Raw genomic sequence first — 20,277 nt, forward strand, 5'->3', positions numbered from 1 at the left:
GCCTGTACACATATGTGCCTGTATGCATGTTTCTGTACACATATGTACTTTTACACATGTGTCTGTACACATATGTACCTGCACACATGTGCCTGTATCAATGAGTCTGCACACATGTGCCTGTACACATGCTTGTACAATGTGAACTATCTTCCTCAATTGATCTCTACTTAACTTTTTGAGACAGAGTCTCATGAACTCAGACTTAGCTAGGTTGGCTGACCATCCAGTCCTGGGAATCCTCCTGCCTCTGCCTACTCAGTGCTGGGATTATTGACACACACTGACATGCCTGGCTTTTTTTGTCAGTGACGGGATATGAACCCAGGGCCTTAAACTCTCACAGCAAGCACTTTACCGACTGAGCCATCTCCCCAATCCCAGGGTGATGAGTTCTCCCTGTGTGTAATGATCACCCGTGACAAACTGTCAGGATTCCAAGCTCGAGGGGTGAATTTCACAGAAATAGGTAATTGTAGCGATTTTTCATTTCTCAAGGAAGCCGAAACGCCTCTCCCTCTGCAATCAAAAAGTTTGCTGACATTCGGCAAATGGGAAACGTGGCGATGGCGGTTCACATGTGTTCATTCAGTGCTTTGGGAAATGGTCTTCAGAAGACACAGCTCTCTGTGGTCACAGCACGACAGGAGCTGCAGCATTTGGAACCCACAGCCCCCCTAGCATGCAGCAGCTCCAGCCCTCTCTATGACAGGGGAGCTGTGGTCCTCTCTGTGACTATAGAAAAACTATGGAAAAACAGGTCAGGGAGCTAAATGTCCTCTAATCCGTCTGGCTAGGTGGTGGGTGACCCTATCAAGCTTAGGGGAAGGAGGCTGAGTCAGGACCTACTGAAGACAGCTGTGGGGCAGCTTGGGCAGAGGTGAAACTACAAAGAGACCTAGTGTGATAAATTCCTTTGGGGTTGAAGGGGCTGTGACAAGTACGTGATGGGAAAAGATGAGTTCCAAAGGGCTGAACTGACACACTAGGGGATTGGACTTTGGGCTAGAGGGCATACGGAGTCATTTAAGATTATGGAGAAAGAATTATTTATCCATATGGAGACGGTTTTGGTTTTTGCTTTTGGGGGCGGGGGTTGTTTGTTTGTTTGTTTTGGGTTGGGTCGGTTTAACTTTTTGGTTTTTGTCATCTGCTTCTTGTTTTGCTGGCAGGTAAATGGAATTTGATGTTGCCTGAGACTTATCTACCTAGATGTCTTTAAAACTCCACAAAGCATTTGTTGCTATGTCATTTTTTTTCTAGGACCATCTACCATACCCTGGCCTTCATGTGTATAGGAAGAGCACTCCCTGACTGCTTCTTCCTTCCCCCTTGGTGCCCCTCAGCCAAGCCCAGTGGCCTCCCTGCTGATCCTAGAATGTGCTGGCATGCACTAGCACTTGGTGTTCTTTTTGCTGGAACATTCTTCTCCAGAACGGAGCTCACCCTTCTGGGTCTTCCCCCGTGCGAGGCATCTGTTCCCCATCTGCCCTTGCTGGATCATCTCACCCCCCAGCAGACATCCCGTTCAGTTGGCCCCCACCTGTGTCCCCATTAGAAGGCACGTTCTAGGGAAGTGGACTTTGCTTCTGTCCGTGGCTGGAAAGCTGAGCTCAGTGTAGTGGACAGACAGAAAGCAACGAAGGGTTGCCAACTGCATGTAGCTTGGCACCTTCTGCGTTTTATTGCTCACAGATTTTAGAATATGTATGTATTTTATTTTATATGTAGTATGAATATTTATCCTAGATTTATATATGTGTCCCAAACACCAGAATGCCCACAGGAGTCAGAAGAGGGCGTCAGATCCCTTGGAACTGGAGTTACAGATGATTGTGAGCCACCACACTGGTGTTGGGAATTAAACCCAGGTCCTCTGCAAGAGCAACAAGTGCTCCTAACTGCTGAGTCATCTCTCCAGACCCCGTTCAGAGAATCTAATTACTGTGCTTTCGAGAGTCAAGGGTAGGGAGTCAGTGCTGCCACTGCTGAGATTTGAACTTAGACAGCGATGTTTTCAATTCGGAACAGAAACTGAATGGCTATTTTTCCTCCTACAGATTGGTGCTCTGTGGCCCGCCTGGCCACAACCATTCAACATGGTGGACACAGAGAGCCCCATCTGTCCTCTCTCCCCACTTGAAGCAGATGACCTGGAAAGTCCCTTATCTGAAGAATTCTTACAAGAGATGGGAAACATTCAAGAGATTTCTCAGTCCCTCGGAGAGGAGAGTTCCGGAAGCTTTAGTTTTGCGGACTACCAGTACTTAGGGAGCTGTCCAGGCTCGGAGGGCTCTGTCATCACAGGTAAGGGCTGCTTTCTAGGAAGATCTTTTTAGGTGTGAATTCTTCTCAAAGAAAATAAGGCATTTAAAAAAAGAATCTCTGCCTTCCTGTCTGTCTGTCTGTCTGTCTCTCTAGTTCTGATGAATTCTTTACAGATTCTTTACGATTTTCGTGTGAATAATGATGCCATGTGCTGCAAAGACAGTTTTCTTCCATTTGATGGGTCTTTTTAGTCTCCTTTTATTACAATGTTATACTGGCCATAACATCCAGTACAATGTTAGACAGGAATGGCCATGCCTGCTGTTATACTGGTCCATGGAAAAGCCACACACTCTTTTGCCACAGTGTCCTGACTGCAGTTTCTCGTAGATGCCCTCTCACAGTGTTCGTATGGGGTGCTTAGATGTTTACCGAACTGATAGTGTCACCTTCTTGTCCCAGTGTGCTGTGAGCTTTTATTAGGCATTGATGTCAGATTTGGGGAAGTTCTTATGTACCTGGGGTGATGATTAAAAGGGCTTCCTTTTAGTTGGTTGGTTAGTTAGTTAGTTAGTTAGGTAGTTAGGTAGTTTACTTACTTACTCACTTACTGGTTTTTTTGAAACAAGGTTGCCCTGTATAGCCCAACTGTCTTTTGAATTTATTTTGTAGACCAGGCTAGCCTCAAACTCACAGAGGTCCACCTGCTTCTGATTCCCAAGTGCTAGGACCAAAGGCTTGCACCACCACCGCCTGGCCCCTTTTAGTTTATTAACATGGTAAATTGCACAGGTCAAAGGTTAAGCTAAGCTCCCAGTGAAAAATGTTAGTTTGTCCTAACGACCATCTTGGTATATAGTTTAATCTAACTGTCTAAGATTTTATTAAGGGAATCTTGGTTTTTGTTTTCAGAATCTAAAACTAAAACTAACCCCCCTCACCCCCCCTCTCTCCCTCCCTCCCTCCCCACTCCTTTGGTCTTAGATTGATTCTTGCATTTTCTTGCATTGTTAAACTAGGAAATGTTCTCTCATTTTTGGTTTCCTGAAAGTTTTTCTATAGAAGTGATACTTGAGTTTCCTTGAAAGCTTGGGAGACTTCATATAGGAAGCCGTCTGAGCCTGGAGTTTTCTTAATTCACAGCCTTTTCTTTCTTCCTTCCTTCCTTTCTTCCTTTCTTTCTTTCTTTCTTTCTCTCTCCCTTTTTCTCTTTCTTTCTCTCTTTCTTTCTTTCTTATTGACAGAGTCTTACTACGTAAACTAGGGCTTACAGAAATCTACCTGCCTCTACCTCCCAAGTGTTGGGATTAAAGACATAAAAGTATTCAATTTCTTTCCTAGGTAGAGGGAAGACTGTTCATTTTTCCCCCTCTCTTTTTAAATGTTGATCATTTGTTTCTGTATTAGGTTCTCTACACAAAAAGAACATATACTGTGGTTATGTATGGTTGTAAAGGGGAGTTTATTAGGTTGACTTACATAATTGGAGGCCAGGTGGTATCCCAATAGCTTTCTGCATGCCGATAAGCCAAAGGACCTAATTTTAGCTCAGTCTAGGGACCCCAAAACCTCAAAACACAGGGGCTCCAGCAATCTTAGTCTAAGGCTGCAGGCTGCCCACTGCCTAGGCAGCACTAATGTCCAGTGTCCTCTGGTGGTGGGAGCAGCCTCAATTGTACTTGCTCAGAAAGGGGCCCTTGCACACACTGGCTAACGTCTCTGTTTCTTTGCTTTTATTCCATCAGGTACCCTGGCTCATGGGATGCTGCTGCCCATACTTAGGGCCAGTCTTTCTCCCTTAGTGGTCCTTCCACATGTCAATCTTCTCTCAGAACAGCCTATAGACACACCCAGATGTGTTCTTTACTAGTCAGCCCCTCCGTCATCTCTCATCACAGAAGAATTAACAACAAAGACTGTCACAGCATCTTTCGAAGAATGTGTTAGTTCCATCTAACTTGTTGAACTTACAGCCATGAAGTGGTTCCTAATGTGTCTTTGTTGCCACTCTACTATTTAGGGAATTTGTACTGCTTCTGCCTGTTCTGTCTTAGCTTCATTTCTGTTGATGTGATAAAAACACACTGACAAAGCCACTTAGGGGGGAAAGTATTGTTTAAGTCACAGTTCCAAGTCACAATCCATCACAGCAGTGATGTTCACAACAGGAGCCTGAGGGGGTTGGTCATATCACATCCATAAACAGGAAGGTAGAACAGTGAATGCCAGCGCTCAGCTCACTTTTCTTTGAGATAGAATCTCTCCTATTTATTTGCCTGAGTGTACGTCTGTGTACAGTGCATGTGCAGTGCCCACATCAGCCAAAAGAGAGCATCAGATCTCTTGTGCCTAGAGTTACAGACAGTTGCAAGAAGTCTCGTGAGTGATAGGAATTGAACTCCAGCCCTCTGGAAGAGCAACCAGTGCTCTTCACTTGAGCCCTCTCTCCAGCCCCCACTTTCTCGACTCTTACATAGTTCAGGATCCCCTGTGTAGGGAATGGTGCTGCCCACAGTGGGCAGGTCTTCCCACCCTCTCTGTTAATGTCGATTGATATGGTTGTGTATATATGCCCTGTTTCCTTTCTCTATGTATCCATCGTGAGACACTAAGGTTGACTCCGAATCTCAGCTATTGTGAATAGTGATGTGTGGGGTACAGGCAACCCTTCAGCAGATTGATTTCAGTTCTCATGGACATGTTTCCAGAAGGATGGTGGGGTTGTTTCAGCCCATGGTAGTTTCCCCTTTTGTTATCAGAGGAAGCTCTATATAATTTCCCATAATAGCTCTGCTGAGTTATATCCCCATCAACCGTATGCAATGGTGCCCTCTGCATTCTTGTGACACCTGTCACTCATACTTTAAATGTATATGTATATATATATGTATAATTTCAATTTGTATACATTTTCTACTCTAACCCTTTGCTTGTGATGTGCCTTGAGTTGCCCCCCTCATGTTTCTCATTGCATGAGCTTCTGAATGCAGGCTAACGGCTGCTTCTGAGTATTTTTCTGTTTTCATCTTCCCCCATGCCTTTGGATAGTTCCTATTGCTGTGTTTTCCAGTTCGCCAATCTTTTCTTCAGCAGCATCTAATCTACCTGGTTTATTTTTCACACCAGATATTGCAGTTTTTATCACTAGTGCTATGATCCGCCCAGTCTTTTCACCCTCATTTCTACACAGCCCACCCAGTCTTCTGTCTCGAATGTTGGAGCATGGTCAGAATAACTCTTTAATGCCTTGGCTGCAAATTCTATCACCTGTGTCATTTCTTGCTTTCTTTCATTCATTTCTCTTCTCATCAAGAGCCAAAATTCCTGCTCATGTGCCTTGTAATTTCTTTTTATTGAGTGGCACTTGTTGTGAGCTCTGTGGTGTGGTGGACTCTGCATTCCAATAGGCGTGCCCAGGCTTTGCTCAGATGCAATCAAGTGACGGTGAAGTGTCTGATCCTTTCAGGTCCTCCTCCTGGCTTTGTTAGATGGAACCGTCTAACTTTTACTCGAGAGGCGAGTTCCTCACTGCCAAAGTAGTAAATGCCCCGAGTGCTGCACCAGATGCTCTGCTCAGTCAGGAACATCCACTGTGCAGGGCAAGGACAGGAGTGCACTCGGCCCTGTAAGTGCAGTTCCCTGGGACCAGTTGCTGCTGGGGTGGCCTTTATAGTTGCCTTTTTGTTGTGTTGTGGGATGTCTTTTAATTTGGCGTGTGTGTGTGTGTGTGTGTGTGTGTGTATTTGTGTGTGTGTGTAGAGGAGGAAGAGGACAGATGTATATGTGGTATGTATGTGTGTATGTGTGTGTGTGTATAGAGGAGGAAGTGGACATATGTATATGTGGTGTGTGTGTGTAGAGGAGGAGGTGGACATATGTATATGTGGTGTTGTGTGTGTGTGTATGTGTGTGTATGTGTGTGTGTGTGTATGTGTAGAGGAGGAGATAGGCATGTGTATATGTGTCAGGGGTTGTAGGTCAGAAGACAACTTTCATGTGTCTCTTCCTGCTGTGGGTTCCTGGAATGCAAAAAGTCAGTCTTTTGTACCATTGAACCATCCCACCAACCTCCCTTTGTTGGTTTCTTGACCTAAGATCTTACTCCGTTGTAGCTCATGCTGTCCTAGAACTCACTGTAAAGTTCAGGCTGGCCTCGAACTCATACACATCAATCTTGGCTATTTTTTTTTTTTGGTTCTTTTTTTCGGAGCTGGGGACCGAACCCAGGGCCTTGCGCTTCCTAGGTAAGCGCTCTACCACTGAGCTAAATCCCCAACCCCAATCTTGGCTACTTCTAATCCCTAGCCGTTAAGTATGACGCTAGTAGGGTTGAGGAGATGGTTCTGTGGGTCAAAGAGTTTGCCGTGTAAGGGTGAAGACTTGACTTCCAAAAGCATGTTTGAGAGACAAAGAAGTCAAGTGCAGTGGCGTGGTTCGAGACCGCAGTGGCATGTGCAGGGAAGGCGGGCCAACGTACGAGCCTCTGAGAAGCTCTCACACCAGCTACCCGGTGTATAGAGGGGTGAACAACAGAAAAGAGGCCCTGTCTCAAACAAGATGGAGGTTGGCAGCCCATGCCCAGGTTGTCCTCTGACCTCCACATCCATGCCATAGCGTGTACACAACATACACAACAGCACTTGTACACATAACAACAGTGCACACAGACACACACGCTATCCACACAAGCTTTGAGAAGAGATACACTTCTATAAATGCTCATGCTGCTTGCTTTCTGTGTACCCGTTCCCGAGTCAGCTGGGTAAGCAACCAGAGATGTGATATTTATCATGACTGTTTTGCTCTAAATGTGACTGTCTCTTTCTGCATGCATGCCAGCCAGGAGTGACAGCAGCCCTACACAACCCTGCCAGCACTTTCATCGCCACTTTTGAGGGAGTTTAGTTTAATCGGTGTACAGTGATAGTCTCTGTGGCTTTAACTCGAAGTCTGTTAAGGACAGTGACGCTGAACGTGTTTCCATACACACACTCACCATCCATCTGTCTTCTTGGGTGAAGCATGTATTCAGGTCTATTGATGCCCTTTTTAAAAGGGTGTATTTATTCATTATGTACATAACACTCTGCTGGCATGTAGGCCTGAAGGCCAGAAGAGGGCATCAGTTCCCATTACAGATGGTTGTGAGCCACCATGTGGTTGCTGGGAATCGAACTCAGGACCTCTGGAAGAGCAGCCAGTGCTTTTAACCTCTGAGCCATCTCTCCGGGTCTCTATTGATGCTTTTTATCTGTGTTGTTTTCTATTGGTTAGTTTTAAGACTTCGTTGCATCTCTTGGACACTGGACTTTTAAAGAGTGGGTGTTTAAAACTATCTTCTCCCAGGCCCTGCCCTATCTCTCTTTTTTTTTTTTTTTTTTTGGCTTTCCTCTCCTCTCCTTTCTCAACTCTCTTTCTCTTGTCAATCTCAGCATGTTTTTGTCTCCTTTCTCAACACACACTCTCTTGGTTCTCCTCCACTTTTCTCTCCTCTGTTTCTCTACGTATTCTCCTCCCTCTTCTGTCTCCTCCTCTGCCCCCATCTCTACCTCCACTTCTGTCTCTGCCTCCATCTGTCTCTGTCTCTGTCTCCGTCTCCATCTCTGTGTCTGACTTACTCTATAGCCCAGGCTGGTCTTGAACTCACCAATCATCTTATGTTAGCTACTGGATTTTAGGGTTGAAAGCATGTATCACGACCCCTGTGGGTGCAACTGTTTAGTCTGTATTGCAGTGCTACTGAGTACCAGTGACAACAAAATTGAAAGGCAGCTAGCTCTGTGTTGGGCATGTGGCATGGGAGACTGGGGGCCCTGTGGAGGTCCCATAATATGGCCTCTGAAGAGCTGGAAGTAGGATACGAGGCAGGAGGCAGGCTAGTGCACATGAGCCTCAAGATGGTGGCACCATGGTAAGTAACTATGGGCAGTGTGTTCCCAGGGGCCAGGCTGATTCAAGAGAGGCACCTGCTCACATGACTCGTCTCCCTCTTATGCAAAGTTATCTTCCCAAGGATCTGATTCTGACATGGGTGGTAACACCTTGGGTCTCACCCACTTTCCCTTTCTCTGTAGACACCCTCTCTCCAGCTTCCAGCCCCTCCTCAGTCAGCTGCCCTGCTGTCCCCACCAGTACAGATGAGTCCCCTGGCAATGCACTGAACATCGAGTGTCGAATATGTGGGGACAAGGCCTCAGGATACCACTATGGAGTCCACGCATGTGAAGGCTGCAAGGTATGGAGGCCTCGGGAGAAGGGTGAGGTAACCACATGGCTCCATACCTTTGTTCCTCCACAAGATGGCTGTCAGAAAGAGCAGAGAACTGGCTTCGGTGGCAAATTGACTCCTCTTTTGAAAATCTAGGGCAGGTTGTTTGCTGTACTTTGTAAATATTTGAGAGGGGCATGTCCTTTAAAACAAAACGAACAAGGAAACAAAAAAAACCAGACAATTTAAAAATAACCCTTTCCATGGCACAAAGTATAGACTACACACTTTACCTCAGGACCACCCCAGAAACCAGCTAGAGCAGAGGTGACCGTGTAGAGGAATGTGTTTACCCACTACCTCAGGACCTCTCCAGAGGTCAGTTAGGGCAGAGGTTACCAGGCATTGAGCAAGGGTGTTCTGTCCCTTGCTCAGGGTCCACAGTTCCTAGCTCCCCTACTCCTCTAACTGACCCCCAGCCAGTCACTTCTGGCGCATACTGACATCCTCCTAACTGCCTCACCCTCCTGTGTATCTTTTTCCCCAATGAGGGTCAACTTGACCTCTAGGTAGGCATGACCCAGCCACCACATTCATTTCTGTGCATGGACATTTTCAAGTTTGTCAGTTCATGTAGAGAAAGTTGAAAAACGCACATGCTCACTTAAAGTCCAAAGGCTCCCTTCCTAGTACCTTCTGGAAGTGCTCCAGGATCTGAGGAAATATCCTAGCCTTCCTGTCCCTTCATTCTAGAAGCACTGCCATCTCTCCTTGGTGGGCCTGGTCTTAAAGGCCTAGTGCATGGTAATGCTGGACCCGGATCAAGGGCCTGCTGTTCCCTCCGTTTGCAGCCCTTGCTTCTCACTCTTCCTCTCCATCCTGCAGGTCATTCTGACATTCTACCTCACACACCTAGATGAGGAACCTTCCCTTTCTGATCCCCCAGCTCCCCCCCAAAAAAGCCTTCTGCATGAGTCATGAAAGCCCACTATCACAGACTAGAGGAGGAAGCACCCCTCAAAAGAAAAGGACCCAAAAAGCCAGGATAAAGCCTTTCCCAAGGTGTTCTATCTGTATCCCTTTAAAATGCAACTTGGGATGGGCTCTTCATCAAGGCCATGTCCAGTCGTCTTGGCTTTTAGGAGATCAAGCTGTTTCTTCCTGGGTGAAACCTCGGTGCTGTGATGAAGCAAGAGTGTGCCTTCGAGTAGCCATTTTCCTCTCGGTATAACGTTTTCTCCTAGGGACTTGGTGTTGTCCTCCCCAGTCTGGTAAGGTCTTTCTCAGGTCACCTGAACTCTGCCTTAGCACACTGGTTTCCATTTTCAATGCAGTCACATACACGTTTCCTATTTGCCCCAGCTACTCAAGACCTTCTAGAACTCCAACACGTAATTTCTTAGAGACGGTAGGACCGGAGTATAGCTCAGCTGGGAGAGTACTTGCCTAGCACACGTGAAGCCCTGGGCTGGATCCTCAGAACCCCATAAAGCCAGGCATGATGGTGCTCAGCCAAGTGCTTTCAGCACTTGAGAGGTGGAGGCAGAGAGATCAAGAGTTCAAGGTCATCTTTGGCCATAGAGCAAGCTCTTTTCCCCAGTGGGCTCCATGAGACCCCGTTTCAAAACAAACCAGTCAGTCAGTCAAATTTACAAGAAAGCTGAGGGAAGCCAGTCTGGAGACATACCCAGAGCCCACATTCTTTAAGTAAAGTATGTGTTAACGTCACAGGGCTTCTTTCGGCGAACTATTCGGCTAAAGCTGGCGTACGACAAGTGTGATCGAAGCTGCAAGATTCAGAAAAAGAACCGGAACAAATGCCAGTACTGCCGTTTCCACAAGTGCCTGTCCGTCGGGATGTCACACAATGGTAGGTAAGGCTGCTGGGCATACTGCATCAGTCCACACATCAGTTTCCCCTCCTTGACCAGTCAGAACAGCTGTCTTGTGAATGGGTGTGCTGTGCTGTGCTGTGCTGTGTAATGATCTCCGGCAGCTGGTGTTTAGCAGAGCACTTGAGACTTACAGTGACACGTGGCTGTCAACTCGGAGGTCACTGGAGAGGCAAGATGTCACATCACCTCTCTCGAATGTGTGTTGTTTCAAACATTGTGCCATACTGTGAGTTTCCATTTTCTCAGCCATACTATAATTTAGAGCATGGTCCCCAGTGAAGATCATTCATTCATTCATTCATTCATTCATTCATTTATTCATTTACTTTTGAGATGGGGGTCTCAAAATCTATCTATATTATCTATCATCTACCTATCATCTATCATCTGTCTATCTGTCTGCCTAGTATCAGCCTTTTTTTTTTTTTTTTTGGTTCTTTTTTTCGGAGCTGGGGACTGAACCCAGGGCCTTGCGCTTCCTAGGTAAGCGCTCTACCACTGAGCTAAATCCCCAGCCCCTAGTATCAGCCTTTTAATCATCTATCTACATATCTATCTATCTAGGGACTTGTTTATTTATCATCTGCTTGCCTCCAACTAACTATATAACCAAGGATGATCTTGAACTCCTGGTATGGAAGTCACTGTGTAAACCAGGATGGCCTTGAACTCACAGAGATCCACCTGCCTCTGCTCTCTGCCTCTCTGTCTCTGCCTCTGCCTCTCTGCCTCTGCCTCTCTCTGTCTCTGTCTCTGTCTCTGTCTCTGTCTCTCTCTCTCTGCCTCTCTCTCTCTCTGCCTCTCTGCCTCTCTGTCTCTCTGCCTCTCTGCCTCTCTGCCTCTCTGCCTCTCTGCCTCTCTGCCTCTGCCTCTGCCTCTCCCTCTGCCTCTGCCTCTGCCTCTGCCTCCATGCAGTGCTGGGATCGCAGACATAGTGCTACATGCCTATAATCCCAGCACTCAGCAGGCTGAGGCAAGAAGATTGTTGTAACTCCATGGCCAGCCTGGCCTACATCGGAAGACACTGTCTTTAAAAAAAAATAGGGCTAGAGATGTCCCTCAACTGGTAGAATGCTTACCAGGCATGCATGAGGCACTGGGTTCATGAAGCTATGTGGTCCCAGCACCACAGAAACATAGCCTGTAATCTGAGAACTGGAGGGCTGAGGTAAGATGCTCAGGAGTTCAAGGTTATCCTCGGTTTTATAGTTATTTGGAAGCAAGCATGGCCCACTATATGAGATTGTCTCAAAAAACAACGCATAGACAGACAGACAGACAGACAGACAGACAATTAATGGGCAAATGATAGAGAAATAAGTACATAGATAGATAGCTATGTAGATAGATGATTAATAGGCTGGTATTAGGCAGACAGATGATAGATAGACAGATAGGTAAGTAGATAGATAGATAGATAGATAGATAGATAGATAGATAGATAGATAGATAGATAGATAGATAATAGATGAATAGGTAGAGGGATGATAGTGGGTAGGTAGATAGATGATAGGTATGTAGATAGATAGATGGATAGGTAGACAGACAGACAGACAGACAGATGATAGAGAGATGATAACTCAACTTTCATTCCCTTCACCTTGGCCAATGGCCTACCTGAGGACAGTAAGCCATCCCACTGATAAGCTGTGTAATTTGGCTTTCGGTCTCTTTAGTAGAAAGTTTGGTGGTAATGAGGGATAGGTTTAACCATTCCTGGTGTGACCTTCCACTCTTCCTTTCACCTCTGCCTTGGACATCGAGTGCCTTGACTATTTCTACGTCCCCCCTTGTTCCATCTTCACCCCAACTCCAGCAATCCGTTTTGGAAGAATGCCAAGATCTGAGAAAGCAAAACTGAAGGCAGAAATCCTTACCTGTGAACACGATCTGAAAGATTCGGAAACTGCAGACCTCAAATCTCTGGCCAAGAGAATCCACGAAGCCTACCTGAAGAACTTCAACATGAACAAGGTCAAGGCCCGGGTCATACTCGCAGGAAAGACTAGCAACAATCCGGTAGGCACTTCTGCTGTCCTTGGTACCTTGAATGTCCCTTGGCAATATGTCAGCTCCAGTCACAGGGAATGAAGGAGAACATTGCCCAGTGTAGGAAATAGAATTTTAACCTAAAGTCCAAGGAAGGGCCGTGGAAAGACACAGGGTCATTCTGAGGTTCTAAGATGCACTTTCACACCAATTGCTCCCTTCTTGCCTGGGCTTGCCTCAGCTCCTAGCAACCCAGGCATTATAAAGGCTGCGTGATTGATATGACAAAAATAATCTAGTTAATACCTTACCTAGTATCGGGGTGTTTCTTAAGTGTGTTTTAATCCCTATTTGAAGACCAGAAACCAAACCTATTCCTTCCCTACTCAGAACATTCTCGTTCTTTCTGCCAAAGAAAAAATAGCTGCTGTCTGTCGCCTTCTTGCTTTTTCTTCAGTGTGAGCGCTCAGGTCTTGGGGAGGGCCCTTTGTTGACAGGAAGCACCTGGTATATTCCACGTCTCTGTGGCTCCTATAACACTTGCCTGGCTCATGACCCACAGTTCCCACAGCTGGATAAGCTGGTGTGCGCTCTAGCAAGAGAGGGTCAAGAGTCATTTTCACAGAGGGGCCAGCCCTCACTTGGCACATTAGGACTCTTGCCTTTATCCTGTGTGCCTGGTATGACTGGTTTATTTTGTGCTAATGAATAGCTTGGAGGCTTCCTTATAGGGAATTACAAGCTAGAACTTCTAGTCACGGGAAAAATGAAGGATTTCACAAGGTCCATACTTTAATGAGCAAGCCCGACCTCTCTTTTACTGGAACTTTTGATTCTTTTGTAAATTCTCCAATGAAATGAGTTGAGACATTTTAGAAGTTTCCAGCGAATTCCACACCAGGTGGGCCCAGAGGTCTTTCCAATTAGAGCAGAGTTTCCAAACTTCCTAATGCTATAATCCTTTAATACAGTTCTTCATGTTGTGGTGATCCCCCCAATCATAAAATTATTCCATTGTTGCTTCATAACTATAATTTTCTACAGTTATGAATCACAATGTAACTATCTGGTATGCAGGATATCCAATAGGCAACCCAAAGGGATCTTGACCCACAGGTTGAGAACCACTGAATGGTTCTAGCTCACGGGGTAAAGTTTGCACTTCTGTGATGATGACCTCAAATGAGGAAGATCAGAATTTCCATTTGGGACCCTTCTATTTCTCCCTCAAACTTTAAGACTCAGAGCAAGCTTAAGAGTCAGCTGTATTCATACCCAAACACTCTGCTTGGATATTGATTTGATCCCTACTGAGTTGCCTCTGTTTTCTTCCCCACAAGGGTCTTAGGAGGGTCCCACCATCCTCTGTCAGAGCTTGGGAGGATCAGAACTCACATGGAAATGAACAATGGAGTAGTAGTCCTGGGCTGGGGGCTGCAATATGAGGAATACAGATGAGGGGGAGGGGTGAGACATGTCTCTGAGGGCACAGTGCACCAGGGCCTAAGTTTGGATCCCTGCACATACATAAAAAGCCAGATTTGGTCATGCACATCTGCAATCCCAGCACTGTGGAAGGAGAGACAAGAGGATCGCTGTAGCTTGCTGGACAGTGGACTTAGCTACACCAGTGAGTTTCAGGTTCAGTGAGAGAACTTGTCCCAAAAAATAAGATAGAGATAGACTGAAGAGGACAACCTACATTGACCTTTGGCCTCTACCTGCGTCCTCATGCACCCAGGTACCATACAAGCACGTTCATACATATATATCACACACCAAACATCACACACACACATACACACACATACACACACACATACACACACATACACACACATACACACACATACACACACATACACACACATACACACACACATACACACACACATACACACACATACACACACATACACACACATATACACACACATACACACACATACACACCTACACACACATACACATACACACATACACACACATACACATACACACACATACACACACACATACACACACATACACACACACATACACACACATACACACACACATACACACACACATACACACACATACACACACATATACACACATACACACACATATACACACACATACACATACACACACATATACACACACATACACACACATACACACACACATACACACATACACACACATACACACACATACACACACATACATACACATACACACACATACACACATACACACACATACACATACACACACATACACACACATACACACATACACACACATACACACACATACACATACACACATACACACACATACATACACACATATACACACACATACACACACATACACACACATACACACACATACATACACATACACACACATACACACATACACACACATACACATACACACACATACACACACATACACACACACATACACACACATACACACATACATACACACACATACACACACACATACACATACACACATACACACATACACACATACACACACACACACACATTAATGGATTATAGCAACTAACTGTCTACTTCAGCCACAAATATCTATGCAGGGACCAGCTTTAGACACAATGTCTAGCGGCTTTTGACCATACTGATGGCCAGCCTCACTTCCTACTTCCAGGTCTCATGTCATTTCAGAGACCAGGCCTTCTCTTCCTGCCCAGACTGCTGGCCTGCTTCCCAGAACTTGCTGCTCCAGTGTGAGACCCCATCTTTCTTCTTCCGACTATGCCCAGTCTGGGAAATGTCCAGCTGGCAGAGTGCCTGGCACCAGCTTCACTGTCCTTGTATGTCTGTAAGATTCTGCTCTCGTCGCTGCAGGGACATCAAGAGACTGTAGGCTATGCCTTTTGCAAGATTTAAAATATTTAAGTTGTTCATGTATGCATGCCTGTGTGTGTCTGTGTATGTGTGTGTGCTTGAATGTATGCCTGTGTACCACATATATGCAGAAGCCTGTGGAAGTCACCAGATCTCCTGGAACTGGAGTTACAGGTGGTTGTGAACCTCTTTGTGGGTGCTGGGAACTGAACCCATCTTCTGCAAGAGTGGCAAGTGCTCCTGACCTCTTAGCCATCCTCATCTCCAGCCCCATGCTTTATGATAATTAGAAGCCAATCACCTCTGAAGATGGGAGTTCCTTCAGGAGGACCAGGCTTTAGGCTTAATGCACCCAGCTCCATGGGGCAATACTCGGTGACTGCCAGGTTGGGATGATCTAACACCCAAGTGAGGCCCCAGCAGAACATCAGTGAGACACAAGGACTGGGTTTAGGTTAGGAAGCAGGCTAAAGTGCATGGCTGTGAACTTGCCATGAGGGGAGATGGGCATTAGTGCCAACAGTGCAAAGTGGTCTTGTTGTCCTGCAGGCCTACTAGGGCGAGAGCAATTGCAGACCATACTTGATACCATACTGGGGAAAAGGGAAGCTTGTCTGATGGTATTCCCAAGCAGTCTCTAATTTGTTCAAAGGAGAAATCAAGTCACTCTTTGTAAAAGAACCATCAGGGGACATGGAGGCCAGAGTCAGCCTAGAACTGGTCCAGGAATAGGAACCTGGGGGCAGAATTTGCTACGGCCTGAGGGTGACTGAGGGGAGTGGTACATTGTTGTAGTGATAGGTGGGTTTAGCTGAGGATAGAGCTGAGGAGACAGATGAGGCTATTGGTTCCCCTCTGGACCCTGTATCTGATCTGAGACCCTGGAATTTCAGACATAAAAGCCAGAAAATGGCCAGGACCCCTGGTCATGGGGCTGAAACACCTCTTGGGACTTGCTCCCTCGGAATTTAAAAGTTCCAGAATGGAAACAGTTGTCCCCTCGGAACCTGACTTCCAAAGAGGCCTTTTAACAGCTTCTTAGATGTCTAGATGTTAAGGCCAGAGAGATGGGCTTTAACTGAAGTTACAGGCATCTGCTAGCATCTTCCAGCCTACTTGGATGCCTACACACACACACACACACACACACACACACACACACACACACACACACACACACCATAATTTAAAAATAATAAGTCAGGGGCCAGAGAGATGGCTCAGTGGTCAAGACCACTGACTGCACTTCCAGAGTCCTGAGTTCAATTCCTAACAACCACATGGTGGCTCACAACCATTTGTAATGGGGATCTGATGCCCTCTTATGGTGTGTCTGAAGACAGTGACAATGTACTCACATATATAAAACAAATAAACCTAAAAATAAAATAAAAAGTCTAGTCACTATATTGGCCTGTCATGAAACTTGCTGTGTAGACCAGGATGGCCTTTAACTAAGAGAGATGCTCTTGCCTCCCTAGTGCTGAGATTAAGGGCCTGTGCTACCCTGGTCAGTTTGTGTGTGTGACTGTGTGTATGTGTGTATGTGTGTATGTGTGTATGTGTGTGTGTTTGTGTGTGTGTGTGTGTGTGTGTGTGTGTGAGAGAGAGAGAGAGAGAGAGAGAGAGAGAGAGAGAGAGAGAGAGAGGAGAAAGAGAGAATGTCTCACTAGCCCAGTGCTGGTTTTAAACTAGTAGGATCCTCCTGCCTCAGCCTTCTGAGTCCTAGGTATGTACCTCTGTGCCCAACCAGATTTAGAATTTTTGTTATTTTGTCTTCTGTTTATTTCGGAGCTGAGGACCAACAGATTTAGACTTTTTAATGAGCTATTATATTTTTAAAATAATTTTTATGTGCACTGGTGTTTGCCTGCATGTATGCTTCTGTGAGGATATCAGTTCCCCTGGAACTAGAGTTACAGACAGTTTATGAGCTACCGTGTGGGTGCTGGGAATTGAACCAGGGTCCTTTGAAAGAGCAGCCAGTACTCTTATCCGTTGAACCATGTCTTCGGCCCCAAGTTATTGTATTTTTAGTTATGTGTAGATGAGTGTGTGTATGTGTGTATGTGTGTGCGCACACACACATACACACACACACACACACACACACACACACACACACACACACACACACATGTGAGTAGAGGTGCCCACAGAGGCCAGAAAAGGGCATTAGAATTAGGATTACAGCCATTGTGAACTGCCCAGTGTGGTGCTGGGGACTGAACTTAGGTTCTCTTGAGAACAGTGCTTGCTCTTAGCTGCTGAGCTGTCCCTCGGCTCCATAACTCAGAATTCTTAATAGTCTTTTATCGAGGGGCCACCTGTCCATTTTGCTTCATCCTGTGAGCCGTGTTGCCAAGGCTGCCCTTGTCCTTAAGCTGCCCTCTAATGCCAATCATCAAGCCCTCTGGAGCTCACCTCTCTTAATGAAAAGTCCTGATGCACATTTGTCCTGTCAAATACTCTGGGATGTCCCAGATCCTCTCACTGTGTTGCTCTAAATCTTGACTGTGTATTTGCTTGCTTCCCACTTTTATTTCTGCAGAGAGCACATTAGAAAAAGGCAGTGTTGAGAATGAGAACAAAGATACTGTCTTAGGTAGGGTTTGTATTATGTGAGTAGATACCATGACTGCGGCAACTTTTTTTTTGGGGGGGGGGTTCTTTTTTTCGGAGCTGGGGACCGAACCCAGGGCCTTGCGCTTCCTAGGTAAGCGCTCTACCACTGAGCTAAATCCCCAGCCCCGACTGCGGCAACTTTTACAAAGGAAAACATTCAGTCGGGGCCACTTACAGTCTCAGAGGTTTAGTCCCTTGTCATCATGGTGGAAAGTATGCAGGCAGCAGCAGGAGACTGTGTGCCACTCTAGGTGTAGCTTGAGCATAGGAAACCCAAAGCCCGCCCCCATGTGACACACTTCCTCCAGCAAGGCCATGCCTCGCAATAAGTGCCACTTTCTATGGGCCAAGCATTCAAACACATGAGTCTCTGAAGGCCATACCCAGTCAAACCACCACACATAGCAATCACAGAGAAGCATGCCCACATCCCCTCTAAACCTGTAACTCATTCTGACGGCTCGTAACACCTGACATAATGTGAACGCTTCAGAAATGGTTGTTATGCCAGATTGTTGAGACAATAATGACAAGAAAAGAAAAGTCTTGGGGCTGAGCGTCTGCCTTTCTGCTAGAGAAGTGTTTCCAGTATATACCAGATCACTAGAGTTCAGTCTCCAATATCACAACTAATCTTTAGAAGATGTACTCACTCAGTATAGACATTTGCTTTTAATTAATCAAAATTATATTAAATTTAGTGTGTGTGTGTGTGTGTGTGTGTGTGTGTGTGTGTGTGTGTGTGTGTGTTCATGAGAGGGGAGCATGCATGTGGCATGTGTGGGGAGGTCAGAGGGCATCCCACAGGAGTCAGTCTTTTTTTTTTTGTTCTTTCTTTTCTTTTTTTCGGAGCTGGGGACCGAACCCAGGGCCTTGTGCTTGCTAGGCAAGCGCTCTACCACTGAGCTAAATTCCCAACCCCAGGAGTCAGTCTTCTTGTATATTATATGGGTCTCAGGGATCATACTCAGGTTTTTCCGGCTTGGAAACAAACACTTTTACCTGCCGAGCCATCTCACCTGCCTTAAAAGAATCCACCAAGATCAATAGACCCACTGAATTTCTGGTCCTCTGGAAAAGTAGGCAGTACACCCTTGTGACCACTGAGCCATCGTTGCAGCCTCAGACTTTTGTTTCTTAGTGTTGAATTCCCTGTCGAAGGCCAGGAAGGAATAACGATTATCTCTAAATGTTCATTTCTTTTTCATTTTATATGTGCGGGTGCTATGGCTGTGTTTATGCCCGTGTACCACCTTCCTGTGTGGTGCCACATGGGTCAGAAGAAGGTGTTAGGTTCTCTGTGTCTGGAGTTATTGTGCAAATGGTTGTGAGCTGGAAATGGAGCCAGTGTCCTCTGCAGGATCAGTAAGAGCTGAGTCATCTCTCCAGCCCTGACGACAGTTATATTACTGACTTACATTGTTAGTTTAAGGAAAAATCTTATGTTGTCTGCCTTTGAAATTGTCCAAGGACTTTTTTTTTTTTGTTCTTTTTTTCGGAGCTGGGGACCGAACCCAGGGCCTTGCACTTCCTAGGCAAGCGCTCTACCACTGAGCTAAATCCCCAACCCCTTGTCCAAGGACTTTAAATCGCCCTAGCACACCAGCTTGGTGACTGGGACACGGCAGCTGCTACTGGCTCATTGATGTTTAAGGGAACTGCCTAGCTTGTCATAGAATCGTCACTTGACTGATTCAACCACCTTCCTTTGTAGCCTTTTGTCATACATGACATGGAGACCTTGTGCATGGCTGAGAAGACGCTTGTGGCCAAGATGGTAGCCAACGGCGTTGAAAACAAGGAGGCAGAGGTCCGATTCTTCCACTGCTGCCAGTGCATGTCCGTGGAGACCGTCACCGAGCTCACGGAATTTGCCAAGGCTATCCCAGGCTTTGCAAACTTGGACTTGAATGACCAGGTTACCTTGCTGAAGTACGGTGTGTATGAAGCCATCTTCACGATGCTGTCCTCCTTGATGAACAAAGACGGGATGCTGATCGCGTACGGCAATGGCTTCATCACCCGAGAGTTCCTAAAGAACCTGAGGAAGCCATTCTGCGACATCATGGAACCCAAGTTTGACTTCGCTATGAAGTTCAATGCCCTCGAACTGGATGACAGTGACATTTCCCTTTTTGTGGCTGCTATAATTTGCTGTGGAGGTAAGTTGATCTGTCACGCCCAGGTACCCACAGGCTTCCCCTTCTGTAGGAGCTCAGTGGTTGTCAATACGGTACCAACATGTCTTCTTATATAGTGACGTGAGCGTTGGCAGGGTGGGATCTGAGCCCAAGTCACTGCTGAGTGGAATTGAATGAGAACAATATGGCTATGATACATTGTAGTTATGGTATCCACTAATGCATATCAGCATATTATATGCATATATTAAGCCTATGCTCCACTGGTAATACACAAT

The 20,277-nt window shown here is 46.0% G+C and overlaps 1 protein-coding gene across 5 annotated transcripts in view; it reads left to right on the plus strand.

The window, feature by feature from the left end:
- The window catches only part of Ppara (peroxisome proliferator activated receptor alpha), a 68,463-nt gene that overhangs the window by 40,000 nt on the left and 8,186 nt on the right, over positions 1 to 20,277 (plus strand). For all 5 annotated transcript variants that reach the window (XM_006242154.5, XM_039078501.2, XM_006242153.4 and 2 more), the window contains 5 exons: positions 2,061 to 2,307; positions 8,343 to 8,503; positions 10,208 to 10,346; positions 12,188 to 12,390; positions 19,573 to 20,020. In XM_006242154.5, the coding sequence (XP_006242216.1) occupies positions 2,061 to 2,307; positions 8,343 to 8,503; positions 10,208 to 10,346; positions 12,188 to 12,390; positions 19,573 to 20,020 (1,198 nt within the window). The remainder of the gene's footprint in view (positions 1 to 2,060; positions 2,308 to 8,342; positions 8,504 to 10,207; positions 10,347 to 12,187; positions 12,391 to 19,572; positions 20,021 to 20,277) is intronic.

This window comes from Rattus norvegicus, chromosome 7 (genome assembly GCF_036323735.1).
Source record: "Rattus norvegicus strain BN/NHsdMcwi chromosome 7, GRCr8, whole genome shotgun sequence".
Classification (NCBI taxonomy): Eukaryota; Metazoa; Chordata; class Mammalia; order Rodentia; family Muridae; genus Rattus; species Rattus norvegicus.